Raw genomic sequence first — 10962 nt, forward strand, 5'->3', positions numbered from 1 at the left:
ATCAGACCAAATTTTAAGAAACCTACAAACTGGGCGGCTTGATACAACAGAACCAAAGCAGTCACAACAAAATTCTGGCCCCCAGACAAGATAATTGTAAAACCAGGACACTTTGGAAAATAAGACTATGAAAATGAAGTAATAATATGGTTTCATTTGTTTATAAAATATTCCCTTTTCTGCAAAAACAAACAAAGAAACAAAAAACCCCACAAAGAAACAACAAAAAGCCTGTATCAAATCAACTAAAAATACAAAAATACATCTCCAGGCTAGACACAATGAAAAGCAAATCTCTAACTAAAAGCTAACATGAAATGGAACCAAAGACTACCCAGTATGTGTCACATATGCTTTGGGTATGAAATAGTTACTTTTTAACATTATTATTCCTTCTTATATTACTTCTTTTTCCTGTTAAAACATCTACAAAAAACACAGACATACATGGACACAGAGACTAAAAAAACCTAAAGAGAAAAAGAAATTGTCACTGTGTGTCATCACTATTTTAGAATCGTTTTTAAAGACGCTGTGGCTGAAAGACTCTTTAAAAGCCCAACTGCATCTTGGCAATCAGAGTAATAAATAGTGATTTATCCTTTACCATGTGCCCCAAAACACAGATGACAATTTACCTATGATCTTCAAAACACATTCCATTACCCTCCTGGAGACTGTGGAAGTTAAAACATTAAAATAGTTAAGTTCATTACAGTTTCTATTATGCACCAGTGGGGGGGGGGGGACATTTTTAGTTAGTATGACGGTATTTCGCAAACCAGAGCAAATTCAATGTTTTTGGTGCAATTAAAAATTTTATGAAGACAGAGGCGCCTGGGTGGTTCAGTCAGTTAAGCATCCAACTTTGGCTCAGGTCATGATCTCACAGTTTGTGAGTCTGAGCCCCACATTGAGCTTTGTGCTGATAGCTTGGATCCTGGAGCCTGCTTCAGATTCTGTGTCTCCTTCTCTCTCTGCCCACACTCTGTCTCTCACAAAAATAAACATTAAAAAAAATTTTTTTTAATTTTATGAAGATACAATTAGAATTTAGATAACAAATTTTTTAAAATGCAACTCTTATTTGTACTTAGAAGTATCCCGTATACTATAACAAGTGTTTGAACATGTTTACTAGCAAGAGAATTAAGTTAGCAAGCCCGATTTAGGCTACACATGTGCACACACACACACACACACACACACACGCACGCACACACATTCACATGGGCGTGTGCGCACACACGCAGTAGCTGCTGAGTGATGGGAGAGAAAGGTCATTTGATTTTGAGCCAGTATGATGAAGATTCTAACACCAGCTTCCATGACCTAATGCTTGTGTGATACCGGCCCTATGACTAAGTCTTTATAAATCTTAATTTTACTATCTGTAAAACGGGGATGATTGAATCTTTTTGGAAACTGTTGAGAGTAACAACTAAAATAACACAAATGAACACTGAGAAATAGAAAGTACTATTTAAAGACAAGGCACTTTTAATAGTGATATTAATGCATATTAATTTTCATCTAATAATTATACTTTATGGTTTTCATCCATGACTAAGATTTATCTTGTATAATATGTCTTATGAAACAGCACAATCATCTGTCTACAGCCAGAGACAGGCACAGCAAGTCTGCATAATTTGCTGGAAACTTCCAAGGTAGGTGGGAGAACTAATCCAGAATCTTTTGTTCAATTACCTACTCTTCAATATTCAGGCACATTTTCTTCTGGATGATCACATTCTTTAGAGTACATTTTTTGGAATAAGATGAAATAAACCATAAAACTCAAAAAGTTTATTTTTGTCATAAAATAACAAAAATTTTAATTGTAATCAAACAGATCATGTAACCTTATAGATCAGGTACTTCTCCTCTGCATTGGGTTTAAGCCATATTACCATCAAAGTATTTTTTTTTTATGCCAGCAAATCTAGTTTTAGTTGAAATCTTTACAGATAAGAAACTACTTAAAATTATTCAGAGGCAGAGATTCTAAAATTTAACAACTGATATCCTGTACATTAAAAATGGAGGGCTTCAAATCATAAAAGCAGACATGGGTCAAACAAATTTTTAAATGTCTCTTATTTACTCATTAAAAAGCAATTAAATGTTAGCTATTTGCACTTCTAATGATTTTAATTACCACACTGACTGACCTAACCAATGCAGAACTGTTTAAGCTACATAAGGCCTTTAAAAGGAAAACACAATTCTAGAGCACTAAATCTTTCAAACCAAATATATTTTGCATCTATAAATGCAAAATCCTTCACTCTTCTGGCACTATAATCCATAGATAAACTGAGTTCATTTTTCAGAAATGACATAAAAAGAGGTTTTAAATATCCATTTATTTTACTACCGGACTAGGAAAGATTAAATTAACATTAAACCAGTTAAAAGCTAAATACAATTTGCAAATATTTGTTCTCACTTCCACATTTAAGATGTCTTCCAGTGCTGGGAAGAGTACTATTAATTTGTAGCACTGACTCAGACTAGCAGACGACCAGCATGCCAATCTGTTCCCGGGTCCCTTCCAGAAAGTACCCTGTGTCTGGAGCACTGGTCTAAGACCAGTGCGCTACTGTTAGATACAGGGCAGAAGTATCTTCACGGGCGGAGCCTGAGGAACAGGACAAAGCTGGCTTTTTCCCTTGTCTGATCATGGAGTGCCCTTGTCTCCCTTACAGTCTATTTAAAAAATAAAACATAAATAAAAATAGTCATAAGTAGGATAGTTGCCCATATCACATTTATAAATTTTTTTAAATGTTATTTTAATTTTTGACTTGTTAGAGGATTGTGATACTGGTTTCTGCTCATTAAAATAATACTGATTTTTGTTTTAAGTTTCTGTTATAAAGGCAGTATGTCTCAAATGAATCAATTCAAAGACATTTTAGAATTCTATTGCCATCGATTTCTTTTTTTTTTTTCATTGTGGTGAAACATCCATGATTAAAATTCAGTTTTACTTCTGATTTTATGAGTTACTTTTCATTATTTCAGTCTTACTTTTCAAGTATATAAAGTAAAACTTCTTAAGAATAAACTCCACTCTGAGCTCTCACTTCTCAAAATATATTCCCCAAGATTTACAACTTATTTTTAGAGGATTCAAGAGGGAAAGAATGAATTAAACTGCTAGGTGGAGCTAAAAGAGGCAGGGTCAGAAAGTTCAAATCCATGCAGTGTTGTTCTCCAATGGAACAGAAAAATATTTTATACCAGGTCTAGATTTTGAGTGGACACATGTAGAAGTTTGATGCAATTACCTGCAACATGAGCTCACAGTCATCTCTTCCAACAAAAATCATTTCTCGGGGCAGCCTGTGGCGAGTGCCTCCACTGCTCACCAAAAACCAGGATGTCAAGCTCATTTTCTGCTTAGCTTCTAAGTCTTCGGCAAAGCTACGTCATCCTGCGGAGAGAGTCAAGAAAAATACACATTCAGATATTTAGCTTTGGTACCAAGTCACCAAACGCCTTGAACAGGCTTTAACTCCGTTTTTCATCTGCTCCTACTCAGTAAAAAAACCATCTGGAGGTCTTCAGACATGTCATATGTACCAAATTCTTATTAGTAAAGTAAGTCCACAGACTCCATGAAGAGTTCAATGAAAAAGAAAGACAAAGTGAGCCCCGGGTGGCTCAGACTGAGCTCAATCATGGGTTTGTGGGGTGTAGCCCCACGTTAGGCTCCATGCTGACAGCTGGGAGCCTGGAGCCTGCTTCGGATTCTGCGTATCCCTCTCTCTCTCTGCCGCTCCCCCACTCATGCGTGCCTGTGCCTGCATGCACTCTCTCTCTTAAAAATAAACAAACATTAAAAAAAATTTTTAAAGAAAGATATTATGCAATTAAGTAGTCAACTAATAAACATTTCTCATGCTCCTGAAAGGCTCTGAGCATAGCTTATAATAAAGATCTAATCCTCAAGTAAATGAGCACATCACTATCAGGCTAACCTGAGTAAACACTAGCAATATTATACACTTAAATGTCTGACTTATAAATGATTTGAGAAAGACTAAGTTCATACGAATACATTTGGGATCTAATTAAGAACTAACAATAAAAAACAGAGAAATTGCTTCTTAGTCAACCAAGTATAGAACACTGAAAGAACTTTCAAAAACATGGAATTTCAATTTCTCTGTCCTCACATGTATTTCACTTTCTTAGTACATTTTTCTAGAGCAGCAATTCTTAGACTTTTTGTTTTCTTAAAAGAAAAAAAAAAGAACCCCCAAGAGCATTTTGTTTACCTGGGTTACATATATTAGTATTTACCATAGAAATACTAAATAGAAAAATACTAAAAAGAAATGAAAACTGAGCAACTAAAATTTATTAATTCATTTGTAATAAACCAACATTTTAAGAAAAAATAACTAATTTCCAAAACAAAAATCATTAGTGTGAAGAGTAGCACTACTTTTTACATAGAAGAAAATCTCTTTAATGTCTAGCATAATAGATTTTTGCATTTGCTCTGCATTCAATCTGTTGCCAGTATATAGTTGAACTTGAAATATTTAAAGGCCTGACTTCATTCAGGTAGTTAGAAAAGGGAAATTATTTTAATAGTCTTCTAAATAACTAGTGTTATTTTGATACTAATATTAAAACTTCAATATGGTAGTTTCTTGGAATTTATTAACAATACAATATGAAAGCTGAAAAATTTTACACTATGTTATATGAATATCCATCTTCAACTCTAAAGGGATCTTGGGAATACTGGTTCCTGGAGTTACACAGACCTTCCAATGGAGGACATGTTCATTTCATTAAAAATGTCACATTTGTTAATTTCCTCAGCCGTCTCATCCCTCAGGAAGGTTAAGTAGTGGGTAGCCGTGAGGCCCACCGTGGCAGAACCAAGTTTTCTAAAATTCTGATTTTCTCTCGAAAGCTCAAATATTATTGACAAAAAATACTACCAATTCTCTTCTTTGAGGTGACAGGCTTATTTTGTCTTGAGGAATACTCAAGTCTACAAAACCATTAATCTGTCGTTGTTTCAAGTAAATAGGTGCTCCCTGAAACAAGCCTGTAGTGCAGGTCACAATTCAAACAATGGCACAAACATTTTCCTGGAGACAGCCATGGTACTTTGGAATGCAAGGTAACTGCTTTAAGTGAACTTCCAATTACTTGTACAGAATGTTAAAAAGATGTGACTCCCATTTTAAAAGCTACTTAGGAATACCATAAAAAATGGAGGAACAAGAAGCTCCAGGGATCCATCCCTGCACCTCAACAACTACTGAACTCCTAAGAACTGTCTGAAGTAATAACTCTTTTGGGGCTCTGATGTCTAGCTGAAGAGTCTGCTAATCTTCAGTATTTTGCATGGTAGCAGGTACCATGCCCCTTTCCCACTCCAAAAGCTCCAAGGAGTAGTCTGTGGACAGCCTCTTGCATTTCTGATGTGGCTCACTGGAGCCAGGATACATAATAAAGGCTTTGTCATCCAAATATTGGATTTTGTGCTTTGGTTGCTGATTGTGGCTTTTTATCACTGAGCCTTTGTGCTGGCCATCATGGCTTCAACTCTTATGAGCGGAAGCATCTTTCAAGGAATTTAGACAGCCAGTGTGTGCATGTTGCTTTGTTTTCCTTCCCCTTTTGGGAGCCAGGTATTTCAGGAAATCCTTATCAGGTCACTGGCTGATGACAAAGATGACAGAACAGAAATTTCAGTGACCACAAACAACAAGGAATACACACCTTGCAAAAGCAGGTTAGAAAAGTAACAAACAGTTGGCTTCAGCCCTCAACAAGAAAGATTCAGCAATCTCTAAGCAGTGTGATAATTAAACTGCCATATTTACCACAATATAATACTTCAAATGTCCAGCTTAGTTTTCAAACTATATATACAGAGTACGCAACAGGAAACCTCACTTGCAGGGGGAAAAAATGGACAGAAACCATCCCTAAGGAAGCCCGGATGTTCTAATTATTAGTCAAAGATACTAAATCAACTGTCTCAAATGTGTAACCTAACAAAGAACAAGGGAAATCTGCAAAATGACCTGTGAGAAAACCAGGAGCATAACAGAGAGATAGAAATGATAGAAAATGAGGGGCGCCTGGGTGGCTCAGTTGGCTAAGCGTCCAACTTCAGCTCAGGTCATGATCTTGTAGTTTGTGGGTTTGAGCCCTGCATCAGGCTCTGTGCTGAGAGCTGAGAGCATGGAGCCTGCTTCCAATTCTGTGTCTCCCTCTCTCTCTGTTCCTCCCTTGCTCATGCTGTTTCTGTCTCATAAATAAAATAAACATTAAAAAAATTTAAAAAAAGAAAATGAAAAAGTCAAACTAGAGAAGTTTGAAAGATCTGAGCAGAAAAAAGAAATGATCAGCAAATCTGAAGATAAGACAACTTGAGGTACCCAGTATGAGAATTAGAAAGAAAAAAATGAAGTAATAACATACATAGAGCCTGAAGGATCTGTACAGTATCCTCAAATGTACCAACATATACATTATAGGAGTCCCAGAAAAGGGGAAGAAATAAGGGCAAAAAACTTCCCAAATCTGAGGAAAGATATAGATATATGCACCCAAGAAGCTCATTAAGCCCAGCAGGATAAACTCACACTGGTCCACATTCAGCTATTTTATACTCAAACTGTCAAAACTGAAGAAAAAGACAAGTTTGAAAACATTTAAAAAAAAAAGGCACTTGTCACGTACAATGAATCTCTGATAAGATTAAGAGCGGATTTCTCCTAAGCCATGGAGGTGAGAAAGCAGCGGGATGGCGTATTTGTGAAGTCCAGAGGAAAAAGACTGCCAACAAAGAATTCCGTACCTGGTAAAACTATCTTTTAAGAGTGAATCACAATTAAGATCTTTCCAGTTAAACATTCATTACTAGTAGACTGGGCTATGAGAAATGCAAAAGAGAGACTTACAGACGAAAATGAAAAGATATTAGATCAGTAACTAGAAACCCTAAGAAAAATGAATGGTAACACAGGTAAAACAACTACATAGGTAAATATAAATCCAGGATGACTGTACTTTTGACATAATTTGTAACTTTTCTCTTTAACCAATATAATTTAATAGGCAATTACATAGAACAATAATTATAAATCTATGTCAACATCTTACAATATATAAAAATGTAATCTGTTACAATTATAAAATAAAAGGGGAGAGATGGAGATGTATAGAAACAAACTATATTCTTGAGATTAAGTTGGTATTACTGAAATTAGGTTATTTATAAATTTAAGGTATTATTTGTAATCCTCAAGGTAACCACTAGGAAAATAAGTAAATAAATATATACAGAAAAGGAAAGAAAAGAATCAAAACAGCATATTAGCAAAAATATCAACTAAATACAAAAAACATGCTGTATTGAGGAAACTGAGAAAAAACAAAAATAACAGAATACAAACAATAAACAGGGAAGTAACTAAGCAAATCCTTCAGAAATCACATTAAATGTAAATGTTCCGGGGTGCCTGGGTGGCTCAGCTGGTTGGGTGTCCAACTCTAATCTTAGCTCAGGTCTTGATCTCAGGGTCATGAGTTCAAGTCCCATATACTAGGCTCCACGTTGGGGGCGAAATCTACTTTAAAAAAAGGTAAATGTATTAAAATCTACTATTAAAAGGAAGAAAAAGACAGATCAGACAAATAACAGGATCCATCTGAGGACACACATACACTTATTGTGTAAGTGCTACTTTAGCATTAGAAAAAAAAAGACTTTAAATCAAAAAAGATTACAAGGGATAAAGGAGGACATTACATAGTGACAAAAGCCTCATTACAGCAAGACATAAAAATGTCAACGTATATGCACCTAACAAGAGCCCCAAAAGCTATGAAGGAAAAATGAACAGAAAGACAGAAACTTCAATACCCCACTTCCAGCAATATAACCAAAACGACTAGGCATTAAGATCGATAAATAGAAGACTTGACAAGACATCACCAACACAGACATACATGCAAGGCTCCATTCAATTACAGCAGAATCACCTTTTTAATGCACAAGGCACACTCTCCAGGATAGCCCATTATGTTAGGCCAAAAGCAAAACTTAACAAATTCTAAAAGAATGAAATCTTGCAAAACAACTTTTCCAATCACAATGCAAGGAAATTAAAATCAGTAACAGAAGGAAAACAGGAATATTCTCAATAGGTGGAAATTAAACAACACACTCTTAGACAACCAACTAGTAAAAGACGCACATGAGAGAATGGATAAACACACAGAGACAAGTAAAGACGAGAACCCAACAGGGGCACCTGGGGGGTTCAGTTGGTTAAGCATCCGACTTTGACTCAGGTCATGATCACACTGTTGAGTTTGAGCCCGGTGTCTGGCTCAGTGCTGACAGCTCACGTTCTGTGTGTGTATGTCTGTCTCTGTCTCTGTCTCTCCCCTCCTGCACTCACGCTCTGTTTCTCTCTCCTTCAAAAATAAACAAACATTTAAAAAAAGACAACACAAATACCAAAACTTACAAGATAGAACAAAAGCAGTAGTAACAGAAATTTGTAGCTGTGAATGCACACACTAAAAAAGAAGTATCACAAACTAATAACCTGTTAAACTGTTAATAACCAGTTATTCTTAATACCTTAAGGAATGAAAAAAGAGCAAACTAAACACAAAGCTAGCTGAAGGAAGAAAATAAATAATAGATAAGTAAGAATATAAAAAAAACAACAGAGAAAAATCAGTAAGAACAAAGGTTGTTTCTTTGAAAGAGCAACAAATAAAAAATCTTCGGCTCGATGACAAAAGACTCAAATCACTGAAATGCGAAGTAAAACTAGTGACATTACTGATTTTAGAGAAACAGAAAGGACTGTAAGAGGATATTATCAACCATGATAAACTAAAAAAACAAAACAAAACCAAAAACCCAAAACTGGATAACCTCGACAATATGAACAAATTCTTGGAAACACACCACCAAAATAGAATGAAGATACAGAAAAGTGGAACAGATTTATTGTAAGGAGAATGAATCAGTAATTAAAATATTCCAACTAAAATGAGTCAAGGACCAGATGTCTTCACTGGTGATTTCTACCTAACAATTAAAAAGGAACTAAACCAATCCTTTTCAGACTCTTCCAAAAATTGAAAAGGAAGGAAGATATCCTAATTTATTCTATGAAATCAGCATTACCTGATACCAAAGGTAAACATAAAAATTACAAGAAAATTACAGACCACTATCATATATTGATGCAATATATTTTTTAAAATGCTTATTTATTTTTGAGAGAGAGACAGAGCGTGAGTGGGCAAGACGCAGATAGATATATATCTATCTATCTATACGTATGTAGATATCTCTATATCGGCTCCAGGCTCTGATGCTTAACCGACTGAGCCACCCAGGTGCCCCAGCAATAGTCGTTAACAATATACTACCAAACTCACCTCAGCAGCATGTTAAAAGGACTATACACCAGAGCAATGTGGAAGTTATTGCTGAATTTTATAAAAGGATGGTTCAACAGAGGAAAATCCATTAACGTGATGGACCATATTAATAAAATAAAGGAAAAAGAACTCACATGTATACCTCAATTGATGCACTAAAAAGCATTTGACAAAATTGAAAATATTTTTCTGATAAAAAAAAAAAAGCACTCAATAAACTAGGAATAAACAGGAGCATGATAAAGGCCAAACAGGAAAATCCCATAGCTAACATTAGACTCAATAATGAAAGACTGAAATCTGTACTCCTAAAATCAGAAACAAGACCAGAATGCTTGCTTTCAGCATTTCTATTCAGTATGGTACTGGAAATCCTAGCCATAGTACTTATATATGAAGAGCAATTAAAGGCCTCAAAATTGGAATGGAATAAGTAAAATCATCTTTATCCAAAGATGACATGATTTTATAGGTTAAAAACTTAAGATTATATGCCCCCCCAAAAGCCCCAACAACTATTTACGGCAAGAAATGAATCAGAAAAGTTGCAGGATCTATACCCAGTTAAATATCAGCTGCACTTCTACTTACTACTAATGAACAATATGAAAAGGAAATTTTTTAAAAGGTCCATTTATAACAGCATCAATAATAACAAAATACTTAGGATTAAATATAATGGCTCAGGACTTGTACACTGAAAAGCAGAAAACATTGCCAAAGAAATTTTAGGAGAAATGGAAAGACACTGTGTCTTCGTGAACGTGAAGATGTAACACTGTTAACGTGACACGACCACCCAACGCCAAGTACAGCTTCAATGCAATCCTTATCGAAATTCCAACACTGAGGAAATAGAGAAATCCATCCTAAAACTGATACGGAATCTCAAGGGACCCTGAATAGCCAAAATGACCTTGAAGAAGAAAACCAAAGTTGAAATGCTCACATTTCCTGATTTCAGAATTTCCTACAAAACTACAGTAATTAAAACATTGTCATAAAGATAGATACATACACCAATGAAACACAATAGAGAGCCCAGAAATAAATGGTCACATAGATGGACTATTGGTTTTTGAAAAGGGTGCCAATACCAGTCACTGGGGATGACCCGCTTTTCAACAAACAGTGCTGGGAAAACTAGATATTCACATGCAAAAGAATGAAGTTGGCCATTTACCTAATCATCTGTGAAATTAACTCAAAATTGATCAAAGATCTAAACCTATATAAAATTCTAACAAGGAAGAGAAAAGAGGGGAAGTTTGCACGACCCTTGTATTTGGTAATGGTATCTTAAAGATGACCAATATCCTTAATGAATACAGATGCAAAAATACTCAACAAGATACTAGCAAATCGAATTCAACAGCATATAAAAAGAATTATCCACCATGATCAAGTGGGATTCATTCCTGGATTACAGGGATGGTTCAATATCCGCAAATCCATCAACGTGATTCATCACATTAACAAAAGAAAGGATAAAAACCATATGATCCT

At 35.2% G+C, this 10962-nt stretch overlaps 1 protein-coding gene across 10 annotated transcripts in view; it reads right to left on the reverse strand.

Moving 5' to 3' along the window:
* The window catches only part of CEP170 (centrosomal protein 170), a 127983-nt gene that overhangs the window by 85028 nt on the left and 31993 nt on the right, over nucleotides 1-10962 (reverse strand). For all 10 annotated transcript variants that reach the window (XM_029934835.1, XM_029934839.1, XM_029934833.1 and 7 more), the window contains exon 2: nucleotides 3297-3442. In XM_029934835.1, the coding sequence (XP_029790695.1) occupies nucleotides 3297-3401 (105 nt within the window). In that variant the 5' untranslated portion in view covers nucleotides 3402-3442. The remainder of the gene's footprint in view (nucleotides 1-3296; nucleotides 3443-10962) is intronic.

The sequence above is a fragment of the Suricata suricatta genome, chromosome 3, assembly GCF_006229205.1.
Source record: "Suricata suricatta isolate VVHF042 chromosome 3, meerkat_22Aug2017_6uvM2_HiC, whole genome shotgun sequence".
Classification (NCBI taxonomy): domain Eukaryota; kingdom Metazoa; phylum Chordata; class Mammalia; order Carnivora; family Herpestidae; genus Suricata; species Suricata suricatta.